Consider the following 16,143-nt stretch of genomic DNA (forward strand, 5'->3'; position numbering starts at 1 on the left):
ATCAAACCAATTATCATCAAATACCTTATTACAAGGCTACATTACTATCAAGAAACTATAACTATCAAGTACAAACTTATCAAACAACATAACCTTAAGTCATAACAGAACCCACATTTACATTGTAATCAAGAAAGTGACACTGTCACACCCGATCAAGCCGACGATTTTCAAAATAGCGACAAAAGCCGCTAGAACGAAAATTGTCGGCCTTATGAAAACTTTCGTTTTGTTTGAAAGGTTGAGATCGTAAACAATGAAATGATATAAATATCTTCTTCTGTAGTAGTCAAAAAAAAAAACTTTAAATATCAAAGCTCTAATTACTTTTTATCAAGTATAAAAGAGCAATGCTTTTGCAAAAAGCTCAATTCATTCAATAAATCACCTACGATTTGAATCACAACCTTTTCCTTTTTATTTTTATCTTTTTTTAACTTCTGAATAATCCAATCAAGTGGATTCAGGAACCTTTATATCTTTTTTATTATTCTTTTTACTTTGTACAACTCAGTCTGATCAACTTTACACGATCTGGTGGCCACGCATCGAACCTTTATTTTAACTTTACCTTTTAAACACTTTTGCTACGAACCTCAAGTCTTACAAAAGACTACGAACATACAAACTTCTATTTTTATTACCTTTTACAACACACTCAAACCCAAGACTTACAAGATTTACAACATATTAGACGAGTTTGGTAATAGAGTACTGAAGCAATTATTGTTTTGTCTGAGTTCAAAACTCATAAATCAAGCACCTTTAATATATTCAACAACGTCAACTACTACTCCAAGAACATGAGTTCATGTACATGAACTCATGTATTCCAATTTTTTTAAATTTATTTTTGTTATAAATACTTTGGTACTTTGGACAAAATAAAAAAAAAACAATTAAATCCATTCCAATTCTACTTCAAGTATAACAAGTCTTAGTACTTGGGATCAAACCTTCTCTTTTTCTTTTATATTTCTTTATCTTCTTTATAATCCAGTACAATAAGTATATTAATAATTATAGAACTCTTGGATCTTTTCTTTTTATCTTTACATTTTGCTTATGTATTTTTACTTTGATCTTATAAGAAGATCTGGTGGTCACTAGCGAACTAAATTCTTTATATTTTACTCTTTTTATACAATTTTCCTTTCTAGTCTAAGTCCAATAAGACTTACTTTGCACAGGAACCTACTCTTATCGTTATATTTACACACGAACTTCCCCAATCCAAAGAAGAAAATTACAGTACCACAAGATCAATACGAAAATTTCGTATAAACGAAATTTTCATATATTTGAAGTTTTCATATTTTTGAAAATATCGATACAAAAAGTAGTCCTGATGTCCTCTCAAAAACATATAAATAGCCTTAGTCCTTGCCTCCCCTTGCCAAAAAAAAATTCATTCATCAGTTAATTGAATCAATCACCTTTTCTCTTTATTTTATATTCATACAATAAACAGGTCTTAACTTTTGTTATAAAAGTTCCTGCTCTTATTCTTTTATCATCACGCCTTTACGAACCTAACAACTGATCTTTTAATAAGATCTGGTGGTCACTATACTATATAAACCTCTGCTTAAACGCAAAATTTATTCAAACCGTTGACTTATAACAAGTCTACTCAACCCACTCTAACGAAAGGAATAACAAAAATTACATTATCATTTATCATTTATTATATATATTATATTGCATATTGAAACAGTATAAATATCCCCAAATTATTCATGAAATAAACAGCATCTAAGAATTATCTTATCTTCAGATCACAATAACTTCTATTTTATCTTATATCTTAAGCAACAATTGCTTAATAACCTTTTTATTTTATTTTTCATTTTATCTCACAAGACTTAGCATTATATTGCTCTATATTGATCTTATATTAAGATCTGCACTATAATACCAAGCTTATAAAACTATTTTAACCTTTACTATTAATCCTTTTACGCTTTTTAATGCCAAGTAACAATTCAATAAAAATATTATTAATTTTGCTATAAAAAATAGATTCTTTTCTTTAATTTCTTTATACAAACACTTTTGATTAGATGTGGTGTCTGCCCTTATGCTCAAACTATCATCAATTTTTATTCCAAATTAACGTTTAATTGCAATATCTTCATAAGACACAAATTTGATAAAAATATTTTAATCAAGTAGAATGTAACTATGCAAGTTATCATCAAGTCTTATTAAAAGGCCAATTAATAAAATTTGTAAAGTATTTTTCGCAGAAAAAGTAAAAAAAAAATAGATCATTATCTTTTATAATAAAAGTAATGGTTTGTTTATTGTATGAAAATAAGAATAAAAAGAGAGAAAGTATGATTGCTTCAATAAATTAACGGACTGGTAGTGATAAGATTAATTCTTATGTGAATGGGAAAATAGAAGAGGCTCGGATCTTCTAGTGTTTTTGCAAGTAATGACCAATCTCTGTACAAAAGAAAGAGTTCCCCCTTTTTATTTAATTTAAAACAATGCAGTATTTATGAAATTTCATAGTTGATGTCCTGCTATGATCACATGTGGTAAGGTAGTATCGATCTTTAACTAAATGTGACGACGATAGTGTATATATTACACACCGTAACAATAGCGTATAGACCCAGTCTTTTATTTATAAAATCCCTGGACCTACATTTATCTCAAGTAAGGGAATAGTGACTAAAGCGCCTATTATTACTTGTTTGCGGAGCCTTACGCCCTACATGTACGTGCACTGAACCCACTATATATCCACTGTTCCATATATAGCATTTAGCTAGGCGATAACTCGTAACAACCCTTTATATGATATCAACTGTTCTAGATCTTATCTGAGTTAGCTACTCTCACACAAGACTTTATATCATTAAGTATTGTATCACACTTTATTGTCTAGTATTATATTGGATGAGCTTCTTTATTGATGTTTATCAAATATGTGATAACATATTTGTTCAATAAAGGTTATCATCAGTTAGCTTATCACAACAAGGTTATAGAGAATGACCTGTAAATGGCGCGCCTTCACTAGATCGTATGACACTTCAAGGATAAACTTTTATTGTCTGTATTTTAATGTTTATTAAGTTACTCAAAGTCTTAAATATAGATTTCAGTGTGGCCGCATTATATAGTATATCTCTTCAAATACGACAGGAATATCTAAGGACAGAAGTTATGTCGTGATAATTGACTAAAGTTTTATTAGAAAAAGATGAGTGGGTATTTATACGAAAATTAGGAATGTAATATATTAAAAGAATCAGCTTAAATTATCGAGCTCTTAATTAAGGATGATCAGGGACGTCAACATTATGCAGGAGTTCATATTTAATCGTGACACCAACATAAGCACTAAGAGGAATATAAAACGATGCCTTAGCTTCCAATTCTTGAATGGCAGCAAGCCGAGAATCTCCGGAGACATTTTGCCAAGTGCTATTTTCCTTGATGGTAAATCTTCTTTTTATGCCACTGTGATATTTTATACTTGAAAATTGATCAGAAGAAAGAGACTTGTGCCAACGAGGCCGAACAATAGTTCAAAGATTGATTGTTTTATTTATGAGAAAGATTGGAAGGCTATTTATACTAGTTGAGGTTCCTGAGTATAGATTAAGAGATAGTTACGACCGAAATATGATTTGACATGTATAAGAAAAATTTTTATATTGAATGAGAATGAGATGATTCGTTTACTGAACTAAAACCTCATCAATGGTTATTGTACAGGTTGGTAACCTATCGGGTTCAGGTACAATCGTTTATAATTCATTTCTAAAGGTTTAACCGGCTTGGTGTAGTACTTTAAGTAAGTCAAAACATGACAGCCACCAATGACAGCGTTGACAAGGACTGGTGATACATTCACCTTGCAAGCATAAAACATCTCATCGTCAATATTCTCGTGCTAAGAGTCACGTACGTCATCTATGAGCCTTTGAAAATGCTTCCAGGAAAAGGGAGCAGCGCGATCTTTTCGACTGGGGCGTTTATCCTTGATTCTTGGCTCGTGGATGTTGCGGTCAGGAAACAAGTTACCCACGAAAAGCCCAATGGTGCCAGCAGTCTCAGCAGATTCTTCCGCATTTGGCATGTTATCCAACGAGGCCTTTAATTCACCAACTTCTTCTTTTAGTTCAGTAACTTGTGTCGTAGAACAATGTCTGCTTAAGGACTGACATTGAGATAAACGATTGTAATCGGTATGAATAGAGTGAATTCATACATGATAAGATTACGTGTACACACTTTTAGTGATAAATCAAATTAAATAGAATCTCTCTTTTAAATATGAGTCATTACTTCTTTATATAAAAGGATATACTTCTTTAAAAGATGATCCCTCTCACGGTAAAAGCAGCATCATAATCCAGATCATGAAATGAACAATAAGATCAGTGTCAGGAACGAATTAAAAGTTTTCTTTATGAATTCAGGAACTGTTAATCAATCACATCCTCAGTAATTATAATCCACGCTTAGAATAGTGACTTACCAGCCATTTGATACCAACTATAAATAGTAGATCATTAATTTATTTATATGTTCCTTCTGTCTTTATCTCTGAATAAAGATTAGTCTCAAGGGCACTTCCTTTGTTTTTGTCTTGTGTCTTATAAACTGTTATATAGTATCATTTTCTTTTTCGCAAATTACTCATGCGATTTTAGAATAAGAGAAGAAAGTTAACTTTTCGTTTATTTTTGATTGAACACTTACTTTTTTATATGTACTAATCTTCTAAAGGATATTCCAAGTCATTTGAAAAAAAAACTTATAATTTCAGCATTTTATTCTGCTTTTGCAAGGTTTCCTTAGTATTTTGGAAATGAAAAAAGGCGACGTTCACTTTCTGAAAGTGAATGGAAAATTGGCTTTTATTTTCTTGATGAATTTTTCTTTAAAAAAAAATACGAATAATATATTGTCATATTTATCCTTCCTTTAATAACTACTCTGCGTGTTAGATTACTCCATTATCATATTGTTGACAGTCATTCTGCATGTAGCAGTATTTTTACTAATTTCATTTGTAACATGCTGTAGTGTAAGCTATTAATTTTGTATACTAGTCGTTACCTTGTTTTAATGTACTCCTCATCTTGTTTCTCACCAATAAAGAGATCCAAGAGTCTCATCGGCATATAGTGTTTTTTCTCCTTCTTATAACTGCGACATAGTAAGTAAATATATAATCAGCTAAATGTCACATATATGAAAAAAACTACTATGGACGATCATGCTTAATATATATCATGCGGTCACTACTGCTACAAATTTTATTCAAGTTATTATTTTATTCTTTTACTTAAAACCTTTAAATACAACAAGACTAAAAAGTTAAACAAGTTATTAAAACAAAAAGAAGTCTTGCTTTTCACTGTAATACTTTCTATTTTATATTACTTCATATTTACTTTGCTTTATTCAATACAGTTTGATCAATTTTACAAGAATTTTTAGTCAAACAGCAAGCTTTTTTTGCTTATATCTTTAACTTTATACTTCTGTATCAAAACATCTGAGGCTTTCATTGCAGAGCTTATTTGTATTTTAACTGCTTAATAACTTAGAGCCAACATCCAATTATCAATTGTACACCAGACTAGCCTCAAAATCGATGTTAACCGCTGAATGCGTCCGCCCCCACCCAACCTTTTTAGTTTTTTTTAAGTACTTTTATCTTGTTTGAATAGCTAAAAAATTTCATGAACTAAAAGCACAAGGCTTTTAAATCACACTTCCCTTTGTATTGCTCTTTATAACCATCCTTCTTCTCCTTTCATTGTCTAGTAACTAAATCTCTTTAATATCTTTATGTTAAAATCACATTCACTCAATACCTAACGCTGTTTCATCATGTTAAATAACAAAAGTTAATACGTGAAAAGAAAATCAGAGCCATATTTTACATACATACAGTAGCTGCAGCCAAATTTTAATAAAAATTCCTGATGTCCTTCTTTTCTCTTATATACATCGTCTGGTGGTTTCTCCAAGCATCAAACTACAACTCAAGTACACTAATTTATCAACAACCTCGCCTATAATCTGTAAGCTAACAGAATGGTTTTCTATCAGATCTTTCAGTTGACTTTTTCGTATTAGAACAATATATATAGCTTTGTCTTCTGATGTTCCTTATTAAAACCAACAATTGGTAATTGTTCTATATTTTTTCAATAAATAGACTCTAATTTTATCATAAAAGGTTTCTGACCGTATTCTTTGCTTTATTCAATACAAGTCTTTTTAACAAACTCACTGGTTAATCTTAAAAGAAAGAGCTTATGGCTACTTATAAACTTAACTTTTAAATTTGCATTCAAATACTTGCTTAATTATAATTGATTTATCAAATTTCTACTCTAGAATATGCCTACAACAGGCACTCAAAAAAATGACAACGTTTAAAATTATATTGTTCACTACTGAAATCTATTGGCCGTACTCTATTTTTAAATGGTATAAAAATTTCGAGGGTAGTTTCTTTTAATTGTGTGTGATAATATACCAATTAATTTGAAATAACTCTTCTTCTTTCTCTTAAATACCTCAATCCTGCCTGAATTTAACAACTACATTAACCAAAATTTTTTATTTACTTTAGTTTATTTTCACGGCCCAACTGATCAATCAAAATTTGCTGATCACTATATAAAATCATCCAATAATCTAATTACGAGTCCAAAATAAACCTATTACAGACTTATTGATTAGCTTTTTATTAAATAAAGGAAATAACTTTCAAGTTACAGTAATCTTAGAATTATGTCGGTTATTATATGAATCGTAAATCAACAGACTTTAATTATAATGATAAAACGGCATAGGTAAGGAAAATAACCATATCAAACAAGCAAAGATGATTTAGCCATTAGTCTGGATTTTCCACAAACGATAGATTGGTTCGCTCAAAAAGCATTTCTAGCCATGCTTAAAAAGTTTGTATTGAGGGTTTGTTTTTTGATGTTCACTTATAATTATCATTAACTCAGTCACTACTACTTCAACTATTGTTTCCATTTCTTTATATTTATACAATAAATAGGACAAAATTTTGATATAAAATACTGAGTCTAATTTATATTTTTATTTAACGGACTATTCGATTAATATTTTACCAAGATCTAGTGGTTGCCTTTTACACAGATTGTTGTTAATAGTACTTGTAAATTTCTTATAACAAATATGACTCTATACAACTTAAAAAATAACAGTAGCCAAAATTATCTCTTTAAAATAAAAGCATGACAGTGCGAATAAACATATACATACCTTATTTTAGTATAAATTTCTTCTTCAATTCTTTGAAATAAATAAAAATTTGTCTTATTTTTATACAATTTTTTGATAAAGGGTTTCTTTTATCTTACTGCTTTTCTTTTTTAAAAAGTGATCACAACTATCGCTGATTTTGCGCCAACAGGAGACAGCAGCCGCTCTGTCGTAGTTTATTATTAAGCTATTTATTCTATGACGTTACTCTTTCTAACCAAAGCCAAAATTAAATTTCGAAATAATATGCCATTGCGCTATTTTCTCACATATATTATTGTAAAGTATAAGATATAATAATTTTAAAGACGTAAAATCAATAAACAATGCTTAACAACTTATTTAATTTAAATTGAGCTTCTCTCTTGATTTGAATCATTTTTTATTTCATATCTCGAACTCGACTAATAAGTCTAATCCAAGTCAAATCTTTTTTTGCTTTAACATTAGTCTAATGCTTTATTCAGAAATTATACACACATTGACAGAAAAGATTATAAAATGATAATATCAGGAAACAAATAATGCTACAAATAAGATCTCACTAGAAGGATAAGAACGGGATATAAAAAAAAATAAGTACATCAGTTATTACATTAATATTAATACTTAGATTAATAGAGAGAAACTAATAAGTAAGAGGAAAGCAGAAAAATGAATAAGCATTTAAAAGGTATTTTTAATATGTTACCAAAAGTGCATATTGAATAGTACCAGCGATAACTGGTTTGGAAAACTAAAAGAAAAGAAATAAATAGTGGAGAGCAAAGGTAACGGGCGTGATCAAGTTGGCATAAGAAACAAACTACCCACAGTTAGTGTCAGCTAATTTTTGATTGTGCTCTAAGCTACGAATAAAGCGTATTGATATATATTAGAAAGATGTTCATATTATAACGTACCTTTGAGCCACCTGGGAAATGGATTAATCTTTTGATTCGATCCAAAAAAAGAAAAATCTCTTTCTAAAGGCTATGTCGTATTCGTAGAGGTATACTATATAATGCGGTCACACTGAAATCTATATTTAAGGCTTTGAGTAACTTAATAAACATTAAAATACAGACAATAAAAGTTTATTTCTGAACTGTCATACAATCTAGTACACCGTTTACAAAGCACGAGGGGCTTCCTTTTCAGCTTAATTAGTCTTCACTTAAACTGCGCTTTGGTACAACTGGAGAAATACTCACGTACAGAAAGGCGCAGTAGGATTGATAGCTTTTGCACAATCAATTGGGTCCTTGAATCAGTTCTAACGAGTAGACAGAAGAACTCATAAAGGGGAAACTTGTTCAATTATGGAAATATCTGTCAGAATAGTTTAATAAGTAGTAACATCTCACGCTGTACTCACTCTAGATTGTCATTTGGTATAAACATGGTAGATCTTTTAGCAGTAGTAAGATTTTGGTCTAATTCGATTAAAAATAAACTTCCCCATATCCTTACTCATTGAATCTTCCGTCTATATCTTTACTGGAATACCAAGAATACCAAAATAACAAATCCTACTTCACCCCCTTTATTATACTTGACAAAACACTGATTTTTTCTTATAGTCTTATGAATAATATTCATGCGACTATATTAATTTCCAAAAATCTTCATGCCTCTTTCTTTATTTTCAAGCATACTTTAATCCAATTGATTATAGAGTAATGCGATCGGATGGCCACTCTTGCTATTTAGTGATAAATGATGGTTTAAAGCAAAGACAAAAATAAGTATTCTTTTATATTAATTCATTAATTTGAGGTAAAGACAGAAGGACCATACAAATGAACTAATGATCTACTATTTATTGTTGTTACCAAATGGTTGGTAAGCAACTATTCTAAGCGTGAATTATAATTATTGGCTGTTTACTTCGCTCTTGATGCTTTTCTTATTTTTAAACTCTTTTTTAAGGTCGGGGTTATGAGCTTTCCTCTACTGTGAAAAGGATCATCTTTTAGAGAAGTTCATCCTTTTAGATAGAAGGAGAGATGTTTTATACTTCATTTATCCTGTTTATAGCAGCTTATCTCAATGTTAACTAGAAACAGACGTTACGCTACCACGATTCTTACTTTAACCTCTTTACTTAAATGGTCTATTCATAAACCTTCGATCCTATCAAGATCACTGGCGTTAAACAAGCAATTAATTAGTGCCACATATCTATATTGATGCAGATCCTTTAAGTCCATGCTGTAATGGGCAAGGTGTTTCGTTTAAAAAACGAAGGTTCTACTTTATATTGAATATGCTGTAGCATTTTTTTTGGGATTGCTTTAATATACATTTAAAGTGAAAAGTGTTTGTTTTTACCTTGTAGTAAGTACAAGAAAACGAGCTGAACAAGAAGATGTATGTGTGAAAAAGGGTAGTATTTAATTCACTAGTGCTTTATTATATTCTATCGTTATTAAAGTTTATTTAATTTTATTTTGTACAGTTTTTGGTATACTTCAATTAACCTATCAAGCTCTAGAATCAGTATTAAGAGAACCATTTTTATAACTAACATCGGCAGCTCAGAGAAGCGCTTCAGCAAAGGAATCTTCGCCTCCAGTAGATATTGAAAGTCTATTAATTTTATCACTTTGAATGTAGAGCAAAGCCAATTATTGAAGAGAAACGTGTTTAGTAATAATAGTAAACTTAGTTTACATTGAAAAGAAGCATGAAATATAGCGGTTGAAGGTCATTCTGATGCTTTCTTCACAGTTTAGAAAGAGTTCACCATCGTTTATATCGAAAAAAAATTTCGCATATACATAGTTTCCATATCCTTTACAGTTGGATATACTCTTACTAAACTATTATTATATAGGCTATTGTACCACTCTTTCTGCTAATAATTTAACCAATGATATGTAAGCTCCAGGAAATAAAAATATGCTGTTTTATGTAGTACTGCCTTGGGAAATTCTCCAAGTTAATATTCTGGACGTTTTATAATGGTGTTGGCTTAAGAAAGAAAGCCACTAATAGCTATTCAACAGAATGGTTCAAAGCCAGCGTATATTGGAGAAATTTAGAGAGTTCATATGAAGGCTATTATCCCGAAAATGCTGAAGATCCAAGATGGATAATGAATAACATACCCTTCCATACGCCTAAAGGGCATCTATTGACATGTGACTGGATAAACATATAAGGGAGATAGCCTGGACATACTCAAGAGTAACTATCAATGGTTTGATTTATACTGAAGTTTTTTTTTTGTAGTCCAAGTCTCATCAGAAGACCTTGAGATATTAAGAAGTCATGCCTTCACCATTTTCGCTTAGCTTTGATTGTAAAGTGGTTACTCCCAGCTTTGTATAATCTGCTAAGGCTTATATTACCTCTGTAACCAAAGGGTGACGGACGTTGCTCTATCTGTGCTGGCTAATATTATGCAGATGTTTAAAAGTCATATCCTGATTAAGCGCGATGTTCAACAACAGTAGCTGTAATGGGACGATATTGAACGAACTGAGTAACAGCGCTTGTACACATGTAGTATCCGAATTCGAAATAGCTGTTCTTACCTTACTTTAACGGTGATCATTACATAAAGATGGAAATTGTATGAACGCATTGATCAATCTAGTGGTGGGAGGTAACATCAAGAGCTAATACAAAATAGGCAATTGGTGTTACTCAGTTTACTCATTCTCTACCACTTGACATACTCATGCTTCCTTTCAGGCATAGCAATGTGTATATCACGTTGATATATGTTAGCCATTATCCATCGCATTGTTTATGCTTAAGTAAAGCCCCAAGAGTCAGCAAATACAATTCCGTATTTGATGATTATAATGTATACTCGGCAGTGTGGATCCACATTCTCCAATTGCTATCTTATAGGATGACGCCTCCTTATTTATATAGAGCTGTATATTGATGCATCTGAAAGTAACATACATATGCCTCGCATGTATTTCAGTTGAACGTCATATTAGCCACAATGGTAAACGTTGACCAATTCACGATCATCGGCTTACACAAAGTGAAGTATACATGTTACAGGTGCTATTGACTGATACTAATGGTACTGTAGACTCAATAAGGGGCAGCGATTTTTTTCATTATACCGTTCTTCGGTAATAAATATAAGGCGGTTAGAATAGTCTAAGGTGCCAAGTTAATTGGAAAGAAGACTCGTTTCTTCCAGGGTCATACAGTTGTTTGACCAAAAAATACACAGACCTAAAACAGAAAGAAGAGGATGCCTTCTTTATTTATGTACGTAAATGAGTCCTGAAAAAGTTATTTCTGCATTTTATAACCAAATTTAAATAAATAAATACAATGGGTGGACATGCTTAGTATGCCGTACACCATTGTCATTTGAACATATCGATCACTTGACACGATAATCAGGGCAGGTGCATCTGACATGACTTCTTCGTTAAAGTCAAGCTGCGGATCACTCAAAAGATATTGGAATTTGTTAGTCCGAAAACATTCATGGACTTTTGAGCAATTGCACTGTTCATAACATGGATTGAGCATTCCATTTGTTGCATAATTGACGATATAAGCAAATCATGAGATCGAAATATAAACTCATAGCCGTGGGGACAGATAGCAAACAAAAAATGAATACAGCCTAGCTGTCATTCCTTCTAGTGCTTTTATTTGATTAATAACTTATGATTTTACAATAAAAGGGGTAACAGCTTTATTGTTCATATGACTTGGCCCGTGCAACCTTTACTTTTTTTTTCTATTCTTTGCCCGTCTTTTTATGCATGCATGTTAACCAAAGTAAATAGATTCTATAGAAAAGAGTGAGGAAAGATAAAAAAGCATAATAACGCAGTATGTTAATTATATGGTGTATCATCAAATCCAGAGAGGAAAAAAAAGGAATCTATTTTTGATTGTCTATAAACGGCAAGGTGCATCGTCAGCTGGTAAAACAAAAATAAACCTATTTAAAGCCTTTACACTTTTCGCTATCTATAATTTGTTCCTTTTTTTCTCTTTTGTTCATATAAATCTATAATAGCAATCATGTATTCGGGTCAAGAATTCATTGATAACCAAGAACATATGTTCATAAGCAACAGTCCAAGCAATATACAAAGAAACAGTTTCAGTCAATCTGCTTATCATCCTATTCACAATAGGAGTAGTAGTAATAGTAACTTTGGGCCAATAGCAATTCATAATAGCACGTTTAATACGGATCCATCAACTGCTTGGTTTAGTACAAGCTTAGACTCAAACACATCCTCCTTTGGTGGAAGGGATTTGGTGATTACTCCCTCAAATTCTACTGGTCATATCATTGATAGTTATTCAAATGTAAACGAAGACGATGATCTAAACCAGAAAAAGTAAAAAAGAAGTTGTTACATTGGATATCATATAAACTCTTTTCTTTTATAAAAGCCATCAAGAAATCTTTGAAAAGAGAAGAAGGCGCAGAGAATCGCATAATGCAGTAGAAAGAAGAAGACGAGATAACATTAATGAAAGAATTCATGGTGAGGTCAAATAGCCATCAGATTATGCCATACTAATACTTGCTCAAAGAATTATCTACCTTACTTCCAGACCATCTACTGGACTCTGTGCCAGCAAGTGCCAACGTAATGACAGTGACTACTGGACAGTCTGGCACCAATGGAAAGCCCATCAATAAGGGAACTATACTCAAACTGTCAGTAGATCACATTAAAGAATTAAAAGAAGAGGTGATAAACTGTCAGAATAAGATTAAAGAACTTGAGCAGCTTGTTGAACTGGCCAAACAAGAGAATAATGCCAGCCATCTACTTCACTCTCAGTATCTCAATCCTCGACCAAGACAAGAGCGCATGAGTTCAATACAGTTTCAGCAGCAATTTGGTAAACTTCATATTACTACTACGCCTACCAGCATGACTGAATAGTTCATGGCTCCTTTTTTATTTTTATCTTTTATTTATTTTATGATATCCTTTTGTTTCACAAACCTATCAATTTTTATAAACACATACACATTCTTTAGCCATTATGCTTTCTCCTCCCTTTCTTTTATTATAATAAACAATGTCCTTTAATTAATCAATTCAGCAACTTGAAGGTCACAAAGTTCTTCAACTTTTTTGGTGGGTTCAGTTATGACATCGGCTTTCAATAAAGTGGATAAAGTCACTTCCAATGCACTACGTGAAACTTGATGGTGATGAGGTGCATAGGAAACTGTTTTGAACCAGTTCTTGACATCTTCTGCAGAATAAGACAAGATATCGATAACTTTTTGAACAGATTCTCTATCCTTTTGGTCCATAAACTGCTTAGTGGCTTCCTGAATTGCACTCAAGACTTTCTTCAACTCTTCAGTATGGTTTTGTAATAGATCTGTATGAGCAGCAAATAAGAATGCTGGCCAGGGGGGCGTGATTTGTCCGAGGCGTTTGACTTCTCCAGAGTCATGGTAGGGTTTGGTCGTGAAAGTTTCCCACATGAAATAATCAGAGCTTCCGTCATTTACTGAGTCGCGCATAGCCTTGAAGTTATTGAGAACATTGAAGCCAAATGGTTTCTTATCCTTCTCAAGCCATCCTTGTTGGTCAGCTAATACATAGGCCATAATATGAGATCCCGAGCCGTAACGAGAGATAGCACAGTTGGTATTACGAAGTGTATCAACAGAATTGTGTTTGGATTCCTTTCCTGCAGAAAGCGCCCAACCTTGGGGAAATAAAAGCGTTTAGCAAATGAATGACTGGGTTTATCAAATCTTACAAAGTGGAGCATCGACGTAGGTGCCAACGATCTTGTACCAGTCTTGGCCCTTGCTGATACCAGCAACAAGTCCTTCTGTAAGTGCAATAGCCAAGTCAATAGACTTTTCTTGAAGTTTAGAGGTCATCTAATGATAATTTTTGGTGAATATCTATACTATATATATATATATATATATATATATATCACTTTACTTCGCCAGTGCCGCCTATGGTTGCATGGGTTCAATATGATATGAATTGATATACGTGTTTTCTTACCTGGACATAAGACCAATTCAACCTCAACACCTGTCTTTTTAAAATAATCATTGTCACGGGCAATGTATAAAGGAGTAGAAAAGTGCTCAGGAACTATTGGCTACTATCAGTCTCAAGTCTATATCTTTTCTCTCTTTTTTACCGTAGCCAATTCGAATAGTGGTTGTCATTTTGAACTGAAAAAACGAAAAACGAGAAAAGGGATAAATGTCTACTTCAAGGAGTATTATTTCTCCGAAACCAGAGATAATGCTTGTGTTCCACACGTCTATCTATCTCTCTCTTTTTCCTTCTTCTTTCCAGGCACAATTATTTTATTTAATAAAAGAAAAGACAAAAAAATAAACAAGCAATGCTTTAACGGTAAGACTTTTGGTAACGGGCACGAGCACCAGGACCAGCGAACTTCTTGGGTTCACAACGACGAGGATCGGCAACAAGAAGAGTACGGTCATATTGAACAAGGATTTCCTTGATTTCCTTCTTGGCAGCTTCATCAACGTACTTTTGATAGAAAGCAACAATGGCCTTGGCAAGAGCTTGGCGGATAGCATAAACTTGAGAGACGTGACCACCACCGTGAGTGCGGATTCTGATGTCAACGTTGGCGAAACGTTCTTCACCCAAAAGAAGAATGACTTCGTAAACCTTGAACTTTAAGATCTCGGGTTCAAGAAGTTCAAGAGGAGAACCGTTGATACGGATGAGACCACGTCCACGCTTGCAGTGAGCAACAGCAGTGGCGGTTTTCTATTAAAGGCAATTAGAACCTGTCAATCGTTTTCATTGTCGTTTGCTATAGTTAAAAAAGAAAGGGCTGAGAAAAAGAGAAGAGGTTTGGTTGTAAATGTTGTATAGTTCCACTAGTAAATAGCATTGTAAATCTGCAAATGACATGTAATTCCTGCATTGTACATATTCTCTCTCACTGTGTATGTCTCTCTCGTTCTTTCTCTTCATTGTTGCTTCCCAATGCTGATCTGATTCATCAAATTTACTCTTTTACATGTACATATTCCGTCTTTCTTTTCGTCTCTTTCTAAATCTCTTATTTATCCCTCTGTCTCTTTCTCTTTTTGCTGCTTTCTAATTTAACATCTACAAATGATATACCTTGCGACCGAAAGTTTGAACTGCTTCCATTATCAGCTATTAAATGGATGAGTCTTCTCTTCAAACAGATGATTTGCCTTTTGGTAGTTTTTAGAAGAGTTACCTTTTAAGTTAAGAGAGAAGGAAAGAAAATCACAAATGGATGCTTTACTTTTCTTGATGTCTCTGCTTGGGCCAGAACTACTTGAAAACGTGAAGGGGCATGTAAGTTTAGTGAAGCATTGTCCGGGCCGGACTCATAGGCTATCTCAACCAGAATCCAAGATTGGGAGACAGGTGCCTTATTTGGCAGTTTTAGCTAGGTCGTGCTGAGTTCGTAAATGGAAAAAAGCACAGGCTTTAGAGCCACTGTGTATTGCTTGATAAATCTACAGTTCATGTCTGTATCAAGTACAAGTGTAGCTTAAAAAGGCTAGCCAAACTGCAGTCTCAATGTTCAAAATATGAATGCAAATAAAAACGTTTTCAGGTTAATTATCAATCAAGAAAAGGAAGCGAGAATGTTTTACGATCAGTAGCCATTGTCTTTGCTTCCTGTAAGCTGTGGCAGATGAAATAAGCTAGTATTTGTATGCAGCATATTTTCCTTTTCTTTGAAAAGAAAAACGCTGAATAACTGAATCAATGGAAGTTCTTCAAGTAGTATGAAGTTAAACTACTCTATAGACTCTTATGCTACATCAAGAAACATGACGTGAATAAGCTGGCTTCTACCTGCATTAAATCAAATTGAACAGAACACAGCTACGACCAATTTAACTATTACTGT

General features: G+C 32.6%; 4 protein-coding genes across 4 annotated transcripts; 1 reads left to right on the top strand and 3 right to left on the bottom strand.

Moving 5' to 3' along the window:
- Window positions 1-3,290: 3,290 nt before the first annotated feature.
- RHIMIDRAFT_238767 (uncharacterized protein) lies at window positions 3,291-4,099 on the bottom strand (the record flags this gene model as incomplete). Its single annotated transcript, XM_023609034.1, has 3 exons — window positions 3,291-3,449; window positions 3,734-3,874; window positions 3,929-4,099. The coding sequence occupies 3 exons, from the start codon at window positions 4,097-4,099 to the stop codon at window positions 3,291-3,293; spliced, it is 471 nt and encodes a 156-aa protein (XP_023465041.1).
- Window positions 4,100-12,230: 8,131 nt separating this feature from the next.
- On the top strand, window positions 12,231-13,236 carry RHIMIDRAFT_23148 (HLH-domain-containing protein). The gene is made up of 3 exons (XM_023607694.1): window positions 12,231-12,605; window positions 12,661-12,755; window positions 12,805-13,236. Exons 1-3 carry the CDS (start codon window positions 12,280-12,282, stop codon window positions 13,161-13,163), a joined length of 780 nt encoding a protein of 259 aa, XP_023465042.1. The 5' UTR covers window positions 12,231-12,279; the 3' UTR covers window positions 13,164-13,236.
- A 73-nt stretch (window positions 13,237-13,309) lies between these two features.
- RHIMIDRAFT_244540 (periplasmic binding protein-like II) lies at window positions 13,310-14,431 on the bottom strand (the record flags this gene model as incomplete). Its single annotated transcript, XM_023610085.1, has 5 exons — window positions 13,310-13,947; window positions 14,002-14,128; window positions 14,196-14,209; window positions 14,262-14,354; window positions 14,404-14,431. The coding sequence occupies 5 exons, from the start codon at window positions 14,429-14,431 to the stop codon at window positions 13,310-13,312; spliced, it is 900 nt and encodes a 299-aa protein (XP_023465043.1).
- Window positions 14,432-14,618: 187 nt separating this feature from the next.
- Window positions 14,619-15,601, bottom strand: RHIMIDRAFT_314188 (putative 40S ribosomal protein S16; the record flags this gene model as incomplete). The annotated part of the gene is made up of 3 exons (XM_023614917.1): window positions 15,478-15,601; window positions 15,177-15,410; window positions 14,619-15,011 (listed from the first exon to the last, which is right to left on the bottom strand). The coding sequence occupies exons 2-3, from the start codon at window positions 15,219-15,221 to the stop codon at window positions 14,619-14,621; spliced, it is 438 nt and encodes a 145-aa protein (XP_023465044.1). The 5' UTR covers window positions 15,222-15,410; window positions 15,478-15,601.
- Between the last annotated feature and the right edge of the window lie 542 nt (window positions 15,602-16,143).

This window comes from Rhizopus microsporus (genome assembly GCF_002708625.1).
Source record: "Rhizopus microsporus ATCC 52813 unplaced genomic scaffold scaffold_11, whole genome shotgun sequence".
Lineage (NCBI taxonomy): Eukaryota > Fungi > Mucoromycota > Mucoromycetes > Mucorales > Rhizopodaceae > Rhizopus > Rhizopus microsporus.